This window comes from Pteropus vampyrus, unplaced genomic scaffold, assembly GCF_000151845.1.
Source record: "Pteropus vampyrus isolate Shadow unplaced genomic scaffold, Pvam_2.0 Scaffold575, whole genome shotgun sequence".
Classification (NCBI taxonomy): Eukaryota; Metazoa; Chordata; class Mammalia; order Chiroptera; family Pteropodidae; genus Pteropus; species Pteropus vampyrus.
Genome location: NW_011889356.1, coordinates 488144 through 503665, shown reverse-complemented (window position 1 = coordinate 503665; position 15522 = coordinate 488144). Strand labels below are relative to the sequence as shown.

General features: G+C 44.2%; 1 protein-coding gene across 1 annotated transcript in view; it reads left to right on the top strand.

Annotated features, from left to right (window-relative positions):
* Positions 1 to 272: 272 nt before the first annotated feature.
* INSC (INSC, spindle orientation adaptor protein) overlaps positions 273 to 15522 on the top strand; it is a 121894-nt gene continuing 106644 nt past the window's right edge. Inside the window, exon 1 of the mRNA XM_011384400.1 lies at positions 273 to 368. Coding sequence (XP_011382702.1) covers positions 273 to 368 — 96 coding nt within the window. The remainder of the gene's footprint in view (positions 369 to 15522) is intronic.

The window sequence follows — 15522 nt, the reverse complement described above, 5'->3', positions numbered from 1 at the left end:
GCCAGGGATGGAATTTCCATTAAGAATTAAGCGGGACAGCACTGGGAATCCAGGCAGGCTGAGGGGAGGGGGTTGGAGGGGATGATACACCAACTCCAAGCTCTCTCAGCTGGCCTCAGTTCTGGACTGCCTTGGAGAAAGCTGCTGCCACTTTTGCCTTGAGTTGTAGGTCTTGCCGGGGTCATGGCTCAGAAGGATGGACAAGGAGAGAGAAGTTGCCTCTATGGGCCTCAGTAGGGAAACTTGGAGTTGCTGCAGCCAAGACCGGAGCCATGAGGCGGCCTCCCGAGAATGGAGAGGCAGCCAGCGAGGGTATAGGCAGCTGGGGCCTATGGGGCCAACAGGAGCCAAGGAGGCTGCGCTGTGCAGTAGGTATCTGGGAAAATGTGTGTGTGTGTGTGTGTGTGTGTGTGTGTGCGCGCGCGCGCGCGCGCACGCGCGCGCGCCTCTGTTTTGGGAAATGCAGGTGGGGGACATTCACACCAAGTGTCCTAAGGGAATACCTAGCAAATTAAGTCTGCTTTTCTCTTGTCCTGAAAGCCTGGCACAGAATTTGGTCCTGGAAATAATAAATCTCTGAGGCTTTTTGCTAATATTTATCCTGTTTATGATCTAAGCCTCATTCCATTTCTAGCATACTAGAAAATATCTTAGCTTTCTAGGTACTTTTACATTCCTAAACTCATCTCATATTTTCAATAGCCCATGAGCTAGACAGAGACCATTATGGTCACCAGTGTAAATATGGGAAAACTGAGTCTCAGAGAGGTTAAGTGACTTGTCCAAGGACACACAGTTAGAAAGTGGTAGAAGCAGGACGTAAAGTCAGGTTTCTTTGTGGACAAAGTCCATACTATTATTATTATATTACCTGACCTACCAGAAAACAGACTCAGAGAAAAGATTCTGCAAACTTTGCACATTTGAGGAAGGCCATGGCTCCAGTGTTAAAGCCCAGCCATATGGGTATCTGAGGCCCAAGCTCTATGCCTGGGCACCGAGACAATCTTTGTTGAGATAGGAAATGAAGCTCCTCTCAATTGACTAGGGAGTAGAATCAGGCTGTCCCCAGATGGATGGAGGCTGGAGTAGTACCTAGTTTGTCTGAGAGAAATGATTTGAGCACCCACAGAGCCAGGAGTTCCCAGTGAGTTGAGGCAGTTGAGTTAATGTCAGGAGCTGCAGTGTGTCCAAGGCCAGGGAGCAATAGTCAGTTTTAGTCAGGGCCTGAAAAAGGGAACAAAGATATTAGCCTCAAGGAAGAGAAGGGCCTTGGAGTGGTCATTGTGTCACAGAGATGGAGCTGGCCCTCCCCCTGAACACATACCCCGAGCATATTGACATAATTTGCACAGAGGGGATTTAAGTTAGATGCTAAGGAGAACTTTCTGCCAATGAGAGGGTTCAAACTTGGGAACAGGACTCAGAGGAGGCTAGAGGCTGCCTCTCCTACGTGATCCTCAAGAGTGGGTAGAGGCCCTCAAGTGTCCCCTCTCCCCATTCATGGCAAGGAGGAAGGAGTTGGATGGAATGACCTTAAAGCTTCTTTTCAGTTCAAGAATGCAACATTCCTGAGTTTTTGGGTAGGAATCAGCTTTCCTCTCTAGACTTAACCATTTGACATAAAATAGTCCAGAGGAGAAGTTTGATGTGCCCCAAGTTAGGAGTCTCAGCTACCACCCTCTGTCATTTTTGACAGGGCAGTGATATGAAGATTGGCGATCTTATGTGGCCATTTAGGTTCCAAAGGGAAGCACCTGTGGCGAATAAACCAAGTTGCATTCCAGGCGTTTGGGGGCTGCTCAAAGTTTGGCGTCTTCCTCCGCAGAGCATGTGAACCGCACCCAAACCCCTCCTTGTTTTGTTTCAGCTCCAAGGGAAACGATCACCACCACGGCGCATTCCCTTCTGCTCCCCAGATGTTGGCATGCGGGGCGCATGTGGGCACCCCTGCTATGATGGCTCAGAGGCTCCCTGGTGCTTACCCGCGGTGACTCCCGCCTACCCCGGGGTGAGCCAGGTCTCTAATTAGATTTGACCGCGTCCCCATTCCAGCGCTCCCCACAGAGCGCTACGTTTCCACTGCCGGGGGTACCAAAATAGCCTTGCGGCCGGACTGAGACTCCAGGCAGCAAAGGCTGACGCGGGACAGAGGCTTGGCAGGGAGCTTGCTGTTATTGAAGGTCCTGCAGAGGCCTGGGAGCGGGCGGGCGGGGGGCAGAGCGGGGCGGGAGCGCGGGCCAGCGGACGGCCCCTCGGACTGGGCCGGCCGAGCGTGCCGCTTGCGCGCGCGGCCTCTGGATCCCCAGCTGCGCCCTGCCACCTCTGGCCGCTGCACGCTACCCCTCTAGCCCGCCCGCTTCCTCAGAGTAAGTAGACACAACTCTGCTGGCTGGATTCAGGGGCCGGTGCTGCACCCATCAGCCTAGTTGGGAATAGAGCGTGTGTGTAACTATTTGGATAGTAGGTGTTAAATTAAGTGTGCCAGTGTGAATGTCCGTGGGTGGAAGTGTGTCTGAACTGATGTATTAGTTTATGGAACTTTCTAGCACATGTTTCAAGGTGTGAGTGTGTGTGGGAGAGTATCAGTGTATGTGGAGACTAAGGTGTAGGTAGGCCTAGAGTGTGCCCATAGGTGGCATGTGTGTCTTTGTGGCCCCGAAAGTCTTGTGTGGACCTTGTCTGCTCCTCTGGAAGTGAATTCATGTGTTGGGTAGGAAGGCTCCATGTGGGCTGAGCAAGTGCATGTGTAGATGGATAGATGTTTGTGAGTCAGCTGATGATGGCAGAAGCCGGGAGATAAAGACTATTATCTGAACTTGGACTTTCTAGGGTGACCTGACTTGTCCCCAGCTGAGGTGTCTTCTCTGTAACAGGTCATGAGGCTCTAGTTTCTCAGGACTGTAAAAAGGGCAGGAGCTCAGAGCCTTCACCCAACACTGGAGTGAATGGGGCTCTGCGTAACCCCAGCTGGCTGGCTAGGGCGGGGAGACAGCTTGGAGGGAGCCAAGTGTCACACCAGAAAAGGCAGGAGGACAATGAGAGGGGATAAGCAGACCACACACACAGTCATGCCCACCCCCAAATACAGGGCACCCACACCCACATACTCACAGCTGCTCGTGTATATACACATTCTTACCTACACATGCCAGTCTTGAATGCATCTCAGCACAACCATGCAAACACCCATGTACTTTCAACATTTATATCTGTGGACGATGGTATGCATGCAACAGTCACCTGCATGTGTAAAATATGCATATACGCAAACATGCACTCCTGGCTTGACCCACTTTCAGCCTCCAAACCCCCATTTTAGGTCCTGTTTAGCCCACATATGGCACCTTGGACAATGAGTCTAAAAAATCTGGCTTCAATAAGGAATGTCTGAAGTCAGGGGCTTTGGCTGGGGGTCAGGGCAGATGGCGATACAGTGCTTTGGGGTGTCACATTTGATCTGGAACCGAGGCTGCCCATGGAGCCTGGGGCCTCAGGATCTGGGCCTTAGAAGCAGCTTTTGCCCTCTGTCAAGTGAAAAGGTCTGTCCTACAAGGCTGAGGCAGAGCTCACACCTGTAATTTGCTCCAGGCTCTAGTTTATACTCTGAATTCCCCCTTGCAGCAGAAAAGCAGTGGCCTTCTGTGGGCTGGGGCCCCTGCAGTCTTGTGACTGGGAGGAAAAGGGAGTTGTACTAGGCTGATTCCTTCTCTTCTTAGGTTGTGATTAATCCTATCTTGATTCTCCTATCTGTAGGTGAGGCTGAAGAGCCAGCCTTTGCTTTGCTCTTCTCCCCTCTCTCAGTGGTTATCTCTTTTCTTGACAGAATCTTGTTCTCCCTGACCTCCTTCCCCAGGGACTCCTGGGGACACACTAAACAGTGCTTGGAAGAGTAGGGGTCCTAAAATATAAGTTGGTTGTTGTCGTTATTATTATTATTATTGCTTCTAAATCTCTCCCATCCTGATCATTCTCCTCTGGACAGGCTTCAGTAGGTGCCCAGACTAAATGTACTCCTTCAGTTGGGAAGTTAGAAAGATGACATTGACTTTTTCTTCCTTAGCGTTTATGGTTTGGTCGGAGGAGTGCCTGAGCTCTCACTCTACCAATTTCTGTAATGCAGGGGAGCAGACGGGCTTCTGCAGTTTCCTGAGAGAATGCTGGGATCTACCTTCCCCTGGCCTGGTTCCCGGCCCGCCCCTTGGAAATGGTAGAATAAGGACAGGCTGTGGTCATCTTGGCAGCCTTCTTGCAGAGTGAAGGTGGCAGGGGAAGGAAGTCTGTGTGCCTTCCATAGCCTTCTCTTTTGTGGGGACCCCCAGCCACCTTAGCATTTAATAAAGGCTCTGGAAAACTAGAGGAGTCTTGATGACTCAGTTTCTGGCTGTTTCCCCATTTTTAAATTAATCAAATACCTATACCTGCCAATCAGAATTTCAGAGCAACAATAAGGAAGCAGAGCATCAAGGGCAACCCCACCAAGTTAACATAGTGCCAGTGTAAGAAGAGAAATCAGACAACAGAATAATGATAATAATAACAACAACCACCGTTTATTGCATCTTTAATATATGATTTATTTCATTTACTTTTTACAAGAACTTTGTTAGGTTAATAGTCTCCTTCCTCCCTCGCTTTTTTTTTTTCTTTTTTTCTGATAAGGAAATTGTGGCTTAGAATGTTCAAGGAATTTCTACAGGTCTGTTTGACTCCCGAGCTCTTGACATAATCTTTCCCCTTGTAACTGAGCAGCCAGAGTTCCTCTTCTTACTCTGGCTGCTCAGAACCCTCTGTCCATCATATTGCTTCATTCTAGTAACTGTGTTAATTGGAACTCTGGCTTTGACTTTTAATTTCTGCTTTAAGAACTTCATAGTAGCACATCTTTAACTGTAAACTCCCACATCTTTTGTAGAAATATCAGAATAAGTGAATGAACAACCAAGAACTGCATTGTATTGGTCTCTCAGGATGGGAACCATATTGCATGGATTTTTTGGGACATCTCCAATTTCAAATATTTTATCTAGTTTTCAAACCATATGTCTCAATTTTGGCATCTGTATCTTGAGACTCTGATTCATGACCATTTCCTGGGGCTTTTCTTCCTAGTGACTCTGGGGGATAATGCCTATCTCTGTGTTGGTTCAGACAATGGGGATTGTTGAGAATGAATTGGGCCATTGATAAACGCCCCCTGCTCTGAGTGCTTCAGCTGCCAGCTCTTCTCTGTCTCAAAAGTACAAGTGTCTGGGCGCCTGAAGGAGTTTGATCCTTGCCCTAAGCCTGGCCCTGACCCCTTGGCCACCTCCTCCTCATGGTAACCCTGCCTAGGTCCAGGGCTCTGCTAGGAGGTCTGTGTCTCTTGGACATCAGCTCGGCTTCCCCCAGTCTGGACTACATAGTCTCTGATCAGAGATGGTCCTTCTGGAGCTAAAGCTTAGGACAAAGATAGTGGGATTTGGAATGTAGAGACACACAGGAGGGGGCTTTTCTGCCCTCTACCCCGGATCTGCAAAGCCATAGGATAGTGTACACTCCTTTCTCCTTCCCAATAAGGGGGTCTCAAGTCTGCCAAGTGAGTCATTTTTCACCTCTTACCTGCAAGAGATGTGGGTCACCAGGAGCATCTGAATATAGGGCAGGACTCTGGCCATATTGCGAAGTCGGTGAAACTTCTGATTCATTCCAAGAAGATCTTACCTTGCCCAAGGCTATTAATGTTTGGAAAGGGAAGCAGAGTGGGGCAAAGTTTAGCACTAAGGAGTGCTTAGAAGGACTCTGATGGTGGGTTTTTAGGCATTGTGTTGGGATTCTGCTTCTTGGTATGCAGTAGGCCACCCACGCTGGTGGCTGTTGCCCATGTTTAAGACTAATCCTTCCAGAAGTATTTGATTATAAAGTGAAAAGGAGGACTCATTGGCCTGAGGTCCTAGGAAATGCCTGGCATTGGGTGATGAGCTGTGAGTTGGTGCAGGTAGGGGTTTGCTCCTTTCCAAGTAAATGTCATCTCAAAAAGGTAAGACTAAGACTTGATTTCATCTCTGCTGAGGATTCTGATTGTTCCCTGGACTTAGGCTCTACCAAGTAAAAACAGGTTTAAATTCCAGCAAGAGCGTATTGGGTGAGATGATCAGAACTTCTGTGAGAGTAGGCTTATTCACATTTATTTACCATGTATTAAAGTGCTAACCTTTTTGTTAGTTTTTTTGCGCCTTTTGTTTCCTGAAACCTCTAGAACAGTCCTGTGAGACAGGTACTACTTTTAAAGATAGGGAAACTGAAGCATGTGAGATTAAATGACTTGCTTGAGGTCAGAGCCAGTGATGATTCCATCCCGGGTCTGATGCCAGAGTCTGTAGTGAATGTCTGCTGATCTCTCCCCCAGTTCAAAGGCTTGGAAGCAGGAGAATCCACCCCTGTGGGTCCACTGGGGAAGGGCTAAGAACCTGTCGTCTCTGGCCCGAGGACCTGAACATCATCAGTAATGTTGGCATTTACAGCCTGAGGGGAGCTTGCTGCTCTGTGGGAAGGAGGGGTGAGGAAGGCCTCGTGGCCTGGGCAGGGATCCCCTGCTTCCCCCTCAGTAGCACTGGGCTTCTGCGGCTTCACTTCTCCTCTGGAACAATCTCTATCCTGGGAATGGAGCCTTCATCCAGACTCTGTGATCAAACCAGCCTGATCTCCCCTCCCCCAGCTCCAGGGTCCCCTCAGTGCCAAGCCCTGGGGGAGTCCTGGATCTTCTGAGGACATCTCTGGGCAGACCAGACCCCATTTGGCATGATGCAGCGTCTGTAAGTGTCAGCAATTTGGCTTGGTAATTGTGTGTAGTGTTCAGTTTCTGCTAAAGAAATGGAGGTTTTGTCTTACAACCCAAATATACTGGGTTTGGAAGCCATATGAAATGAAGCCTGTGGTCAAAGGGTGTGGGCTGCATTCTGGGCCTGCGTGTGGTGCCGGTTTAAAAGACCAATACTGTTGAGGGACAGGATAATTGACTCAGGCCCTCTCAGGTCCTCTGATGGAGGGTCAGAGGTAGCCTACGTATGGCAATGTGCAGATAAAAGAACATGGGCTTTGTAGATCTGTCTGGGTCTGACTTGGAGCCTGTTTCCCTGTCTCCAGAATGGGGTTCCTTATAATGCAGTGGTGATGCTAGAACTAGCATGTTTATTTGAAGCGTAGTGTCTGGCATAGAATAGGCAAACCACAAATGGCATATCCTTCCTTGTTTTTCCATCCATATTCTGGGAAAGAACACTGGGCTGATTGTCAAGAGATCTGGATTCCAGTTCTAGCTCAGGCTCTGAGTACAATGTTATCTTACCCTCTCTGGTCCTCGCTTTCCTTGTGTGTAAAATAAAGGAAGAACTAATTTTCCTCATTCTTCTGTATTTTTTGAAGATAATGAAAAAGACTCAAGGCAAGGGCTCTCTTGGAAGATACAGAAAGTTGTTTGGACAACATAAAAGTGACAGGTGGGTCTGTGAGATAGGATCACGACAGGTACTGGATGTATTGGTATATCAGAAGAGGAAGTGTTATCCCCAATTGGGGCAATCAGAGAGGCCTTCTCAGAGGTGAAAATTCTTTGTCTGGATCTTGAAAGATAACAGGAAGTTTCCAGGAGGATAAGGAAAGGGCATTCTAGACTGAGAGAGCAGCGCACACTTAGGCACAAAAGCGTCGCCTAATGTGGTATACTTGGGGGACTTTAAGCAGCTAGTGTGACTGGAGTGTGTAATGTGGGTGGTCAGTAGTGATGAAAAAGGATGAGATGGGAAATATTACAAAAGGCTATTGATGGATCGCTGGGCCTTAAAGGCTTTGCTGAAGTGTTTGGATTTTTATCATGAGAGTTATGAGCAGCCACTGAGGTATTTTAAGCAGGAGAGGGTCATGGTTAGGTATGGGATCACTCATGCATTCAACTAACAATTTTTATGTCACTCTTGATTTTGGTATATCAAATTAACAAAAATTTGCAAGACTGGTAAAAGAAATCCTTTTCTATCCATATCCTTTAATCATTTATAGGACACTCCATTTATTTTATTGCTTTCATTGCCTTTTTCTCCAATAATATAAAAACACATTATTTTTATTTATGTATATTTAATTGGCTATATAATTTATATTTTATTGTTTATTTATTGTTACATTTGTTTTATTATAAATATATAAAAACATATAAAATATTCATATTTCTGATCAATTTAAGTGTAAATTGGAGAAGTGATATCTCTTCACTCCTAAATACTTCAGAATGTATTTCCTTACAAGTAGATATTCTTGCCACAGTACAGTTCTGTCCCAATAATGTCTTTATAGCTCTCCCGACTATCCTCACCCCGTTCAGGACCCAGTCTACACTGCATTTAGTTGTCATATCTCTTCAGTTTCTTTTCATCCAGAGCAATTCCTCTGCTTTAGCTTTCATGACCTTTATGTTTTTGAATAATATGGGTGAGTTATTAGGTGGAGTATCCCTCAATTTGGGTTCATCTGATAGTTTTGCATGATTAGTTTCAAGCTATGCATTTTGGGCAGGAATATCATTGAAGTGAGGTTATATTGGCAAGGATAGGATGTGGGAATTGCCCCAGTGCTGGTGATAGAAGCTTTCATCACCCGCTTGAGGTGATGTTCACCAGTTTCTCCACTGTAAAATTACTATTTTTCACATTGTAATTAATAATTTGTGCAGAGATGCTTTATGTAAATATCTTGTTCCTGATCAAACTTTCACTCACTAATTTTATCATCATTGATACTTTCGAATCCATCATTTCTTCATTAGTTAGTTGGCATTCTACCGTAAGAAAGATCTTTCCTTTTTTCTTACTCTCCCTCCCTCCCTTTTTTTTCCCTTCTTCCCTTATTACTTTCATTATAAACTCACAGATTCTTAATTCATTCAGTGGGTTATAATCAATTTGCATATTTTGTTTAGATGTTCAAATTGTCCCAGAGTTGATAGTGGGAGGTTCTGCTAACTGGCTCCTGTTTCTTTTGACTTGTCCCCATGTTCTCTGAGCACTTGCATACTATATGCTGTAGCAGGACATTCCAGGATCATTTCATTATTTCCTTGCTCCAGCCATGGAATTAACCATTTCTCCAAGGAGCCCTAGATTATTTTGGTGGAAAATAATATTTAGAAACTGAGATCTGGGTCTACATCTGCTCCTTGCTTTTGGTCCGTCATTGCTTCTATACCATCTTAGGAAACAGAGCTGGACATATATGTGTATGTCCATATTTATTTCTATAATGTAAATATAACAAATTATTATATGTTTTTAGAGAGTAGAAACACCAAGTAACTGAGATGAAGAGTAATAGGGTGAGAGTACTTTAGATTGGGTGGTCAGGGAGGGACTTTTGAAGAGGTGATATTTAGAAAGATCTGCAGTGTGGAATGGATGGATTGGGAGGAGATAGAACCTGGAGATTGTTTTAATTTTCTAGGAGATAATTGAAAAGGCTTGAATTAAGACATAATGGAAAAGAGGTAGAATAGGATGACTGAATGCGGAAAGTCAAGGAGATGATGGAGTCGAAGGGACTCCTAGATTGGTGTTTCAAAGGCCTCTCAAACACAGCATGTCCAAATCGGAATTTCCGCATTCTTTCTCGACACTGTCCTATTAATATGTGGTTCTTTCAGGTATTTTGTTTCTCATTAAGTGGCTTCTTTTTGTCTTTATTGAAATATAATAGACAATTAGTTGCTTGTATTTACGTTGTACAATTCATGAGTTTTTTTTCAATTATAGTTGGCATACGATAATATACCAGTTTCAGTTGTATAGCATAGCGATCAGAGATCCACATGACTTGCAAAGTGATCACCCCACTAAATCTAGTACCCCTTTTCTTCCTTACATATTTATTACAACATTATTAACCATCTTCCCCCTGCTACACTCTACATTTCCATGTCTATTCTGCAACAATCCATTTGTACCTTAATCCTTTTGCCCGTTTTTGTTCCCCCAACCGCCTCCCATCTAGTATCCCTCTAAATATTCTCTGTATCTATGAGTTTATTTCCACTTTTGTTGTTGTTGATTTTGTTCTTTAGATTCCACATGTACATGAAATTATGTGATATTTGTCTTTCTCTATTCGACCCATTTCATTCAATGCAATGGGTCTGTTAAAGCAATATCTGTTTTCATCCTCTTCCTTTTAGTCTGTGTGTGTCTTTTAATCTGAAGTGGGTCTCTTGTAGGCAGCATATGCAGGGATCTTGTTTTCTTATCCATTCAGCTACCCTATCTTTTGGTTGAAGCTCTTAATTCTTTTCCATTTGAGGTACTTGTTGATAGGAATGTAGTTGTTACCATTCTTTATTCCTGTTTTTGATAAATGTTTTTACTTCCTAAAGAAGTTCCTCCAACATTTCTTGAAATACTGGCTTGGTGATGATAATTTCATTAGCTTATTTTTGTCTGGGAATCTCTTTATTTGTCCTACAACTCTAAATGATAGCTTTGCTGGATAAAGTATTCTTGGTTGTAGATCCTGGGTTTTCATCACGTCAAATATTTTGTGCCATGCCCTTCTGTCCTGCATAGTTTCTTTTGAGAAATCAGCTGCCAGTCTTATGGATGCTCCCTTACAGATAACTACTTTTCTCTTGCTGCTTTTAAGATTCTCTCTTTGTATTTAACCTTTGGCATTTTAACTATGATGTGCCTTGGTGTGGGCCTCTTTAATTTCCTGGTTTTTGGGACTCTGAGCTTCCTGGGGTTTTATGCCTATTTCCTTCACCAGGTTAGGGAAGTTTTCCATCATTATTTCTTCAAATAGCTCTTCAACATCTTATTTTCCTTCAGGTACCCCTATGACACAGATATTTTTACCTTTAATAGTGTCCCATAGGCTCCTCAAATTCTTTTTATAATCTTGGCTTCTTTTTTCTTGCCATTCTGATTAAGTGTCCTTGGCTTTCCCATTCTCTAGATAGGTCATTGGATCTTCTTCTTTATTCACTTTTTAAATTCATTTTAATATATTTCTCCTCTCAGATAATGTGTTCTTCATTTCCAACTGGTTCCCTTTTATAATTTCCATTGCTATTTTTATGTTTTTTTATATCTTCGTTGAAATTCTCACTGAATTCATGTATATTTCCCAACGTTCATTGAGCATCTTTATAACCAGTGTTTTGAACTCTGCATCTGTTAGATTGCTTGACTCCATTATTTCCGGATCTCTGTTCTATTCTCTCATATGGTTTCTGCTTCTTTGTCTTCTCATTTTGGCTGTCTTTCTGTGTCTGTTTCTATGTACTAAGCAAAGCTCTTAAGTCTCCCAGTCTTATTAGTGTGGCTTTGTGTGGTAGGTGTCCAGTGGCAGTCCTGAGAGAGGTTCAGCTGCAGGCCAAATTTAGCCCCAGCCTGTGCCCTTCAGGGCCACCCGTTAAAATTCAGCAAGCAATCCACAGATGCTGTGCTTATAGTTGCCTCAAAAGGCCACATCAGAAACCAAGGCCAGTTGTCACCAGTGTGAGTCTAGGCGGTGCTCAGCAAGGAGTATCTGACTCTCCGAGGACACACCGGGATGTGGCTTCGGTGGGGCCATGAGTTGGGGGAGGTGGGGTTTCAGGGAATTCTTTGGGTGGAGGGACCCCTGTTATCCAGTTTGGTGACCTCTTGGCTATGGTAGTGCTGTGTCCACACACTGGGGGAGGAGAAGGCTCAAGAGAGGAACAATGGATACCGCTGGCACTTCTGTATAGAATGAGTCTTTACTCTGGCCCTCATTCCAACAACTCAGGGTCCCCCCGTAAGTCCCTGGTGCCCCTTGTACAGCTGAACTGGCACTGGTGCTCAGAGCAAGCAGATCTGTTACCACGAAAGTCCGCTTGCAGACACGGCCCCTTTAAGAGGAGTCTGCCACTGCCACTGCTACAGCCTCTGTCTCAGCCACTCGAGACCTGGCAGCCTGGCGTCTTTGCCCCATCTTACCTTCTGCTGTTGCAGGGTGATTTCTCAGATTTCTCCCTACTTGTATGGCTTGTTCATCTAGATCTCAGGCGATTTTCCTTGCTGTTCACTTTTTGTTTCTGTTACAACTTTGATTTGGTCACCAGAGGGATGAACAGAGCCTCTATCATCTATGCCATTTTTCCCCTGCTCCCTCATTGAATGGATTCCTCATTTATGCAGCTGTACAAGTCAGAGATAGCTGGCAGGCATCTACAACACCTCTCTCCCTCAAAGCTCATATCCAATCAATCCATCACCAAGTCTGGTTGATGTTCTCTTGTAAATCTGTCTCAAATCTATTCTCTATCTCCACCAGCATCATTCTAGTTCAAGGCACCATTTGCATCTTTCTGGGATACCACAAGAGCCTCCTAACTGGTCTACCTATAACCATCCTGGCTCCCTCCAATTTGTTGTCCACACAGCAGCCAGAATGCATTTCAAACCACAACCTCATCATGTCATTTCTCTCCTTAAAAATATTTCAGTTGCTTCCTGTTGATTTTAAGATAAAGACCAACTCTTTAATTAGTCCCACAAGGTCTTGTTTGTTTGACCCCTGCTGCCATCCCTTACATGCTCCTGACCAGCTCTCCCCTTGCTCTCTCTTCTTTCACACTGGCTTCGTCTCAAACCCCTGGGCTTGTTGGGCTCTCTCCTGCCATAGGCTTTGCATCTGCCATTCCTCTGCCTACAACATGCGTCCTTCACATCTTTGCCTACTGAATTCCCACTTATCTCTCAGTTTACAGATTAATTGTCATTTCCATGACTGCCACAATTAGATCATCCTATTAATCCTATTTTATATGGCTTTAAAACACCACATACCTCCTTTAAGGCTTTATCATAGTTTTAATTTTATATTCATTTATAATTATTATGTGATAATCAGTGCTTGTTTTTCCTATTTAATGATGAGCTCCACGAGGGCTGGGACCATATCTGGTTTTGCTCATTACTTTATCTTAGCAGGTAGCATGTTACTGACACATGCCACAAATATCTGTTGGATGAATGAATGAATGAAATTTTATCAACGGAGCAATCAAATAGATGGTGGTACTATTCTTAGAAATTCTAAGGGATTAGTAAATTTGGGGAGGAAGATAATAATTAATTTTAGGATATGTTGCATTTGAGGTGCCTGTCAGCCATATGTCTGTCCCGCAAAGATTTTATCGTCTTCTGAGCAAACAAATTAGACTGTCATTCAAAAGCTTTGTGGGTACTGGTGATGGTGATGTCCCAGATGATTCTAAGGAGCTCTCTGGAGAAGGAAGCTAATTTACATGGTATCCTTGAGCTATGGCTTCTTCATCTACCCTACCCCCTGGTTCATAGAGGATAGCAGAGATCTGAGGGGCCTTCAGGTGGTCCTGACTTGGCTCCTTGGCTGCTTGTATGAAGACGCTTTACAAACCCTTATGAAGTTTCCGTGGAGCTCGAGAGTTACTTGCATGATTCATACTGATCAGGAATTGCCAGCCACCTCCCCATCCAACCTTTATCATTAGACATAGACCTAAATGAGAATTTAAAGAGAAGACCTTACTAAGCCCAGTGAGCCATTCTTGCAAAGATGCCATATGCACTAGGACAGAAAGCCCATTCAGTCACTCTAACTCACTCACTCTTGATTCCTCACTCATTCAATTATCTATTTTGCCTCCACTCAGTCACTTACCCAACACAACCATCTAGCTCCCGCCTATCAATCCCCAAACAGGAATTTATGGTGGATTTATAGCAGGACTCAAAGCTGATAAGTCTTCCTCACACCCCTTTCCTTCATCCTTCTTTCGTATGGTCCTCACAGCCCAGAAGCCCAGGTGAGGAGACCATTGGGATGGGGAGATGAGACTGTGTTTGTTGAGTGCTGGGCTATGTGTGATTGCAGGGTGTTAACAGGAGGAGAGGGAGACCAGAATCTGCTACATTGATTACTCCTCTTATCTCGTCTTCTGCTTTTCTAGCATCCTGTCCCCTCTTTCAGTGTTGATGAGAGCTTAGGAATTAGGCTCCTTGATCAGATCAATAGAAGGTGGCAGCAGGATTCTGCAGAGGTACTTGGGGCTCAGGCCTGAAGGGGAAAGAGAAACACAGCTTCCTAGGAGTCCTACCATGGAAACGAGGATGCTTTTGTTTCCTTCATTTTCTACTAGGATTGCACTTTTAACCCTGTGGAATTTGCAGAGATGGCTGGGGGAGGGTGGGAAGAGTGGAGTTTTAAAATGTAGCCTTTAGGAACCAGGCAGTAGACAAGTCCTGGCCCCACCCCTCCAGAAGGTTTGTCATTTACAAAGAGCCTCCCAGAATGTGTGCTGTCCATCTGTTGCAACATGGGACAGGGCTGGAACTGAACAGACATAGGGCAATGGCAGCTACATCAGATAAGAGCATCTTGGAAAAGTGCCCGAAGGTGCTAAGGATCTAAGTTACAAATTCATTCACTCATTCCCTCCCTCCCTCATTCATTCAACAACTGTCTACTTAGCACCTACTCTCTTCCATGCATTGTTTTAGGCACTGGGGAAAACAGCAGTGAGAAAGACATGGTCCTGTGTAGAATTAGCTTTCTGGTGTGGGGAGACAGTAAACAGGCTGATATTGCAGTATGGTGCTGAGTGCTCTGCAGAAATATAAAGAATGATAAGAGATTTCTAAAAGTTAGAATTGGCTTTTTGTATATTTATGGTCAAGAGAGTCTCTCTGGTATGCAGATATTTAAACAGAGATCAGGAGGAAGGGAAAGGGTAAGCTCTGTGGATATTTGAGGACAGAGAGGTCAAATAGATGAATACAGACAAAAAAGCCTTGAGGTAGTTTTGAGGAAGAGTATGAAGGTCAATATGAGTGAAATTGGAGTCCAAGGAGTTGAGGTTAATGCAATAATGGGGGAAAGATCAGAAAGGTTCTTATAGGTTATTTGGAGAACTTTGGCTTTTGTTTGAGTAATGTGGGTGGACATTGGAAGGTTTTGCTTAAGGTAGCTTTTATTTCTTAAGCATTTGTATGACTATTAGTACTTTGAAGTCAATTTAAAAAATGCAGAAATTATAAATACGTGAGAAAGAGCAACTCACCAAACCTAATCTGAAAAGGACCCCTGAAATTTTTTCTAAGATTGTATGTAGATTTCAGTTCTGCATTTCCCGTAAGTTGATCCAAACATCTGGAAGATGACGACTAAAACTTTTTGCATCTTTGTATATAGTTATTACTTGATGTAACAAAGCATATTTTCATTGAAAAAATGCTCTGGCTGCTATGAAGATAATAGATTGTTGACGGGGAGGGGAGAAATATAAGTTAGAAGCCTATTATAGTTATGCAGGTAAAAGATGGATTCATTTATTCATTTACCCATCCATTTCACTTTTTATTCTACTTATGTCTATGCAACTCTGCCTCTGTATGACACCCTTCATGGCTATTCATCCATTCTTCTGTCCTTCAGTACTCTGTCCGGTTATTGTCACTGCTTTTGAACAAGTCTTTACTTGCTACATGTAGTGCATTA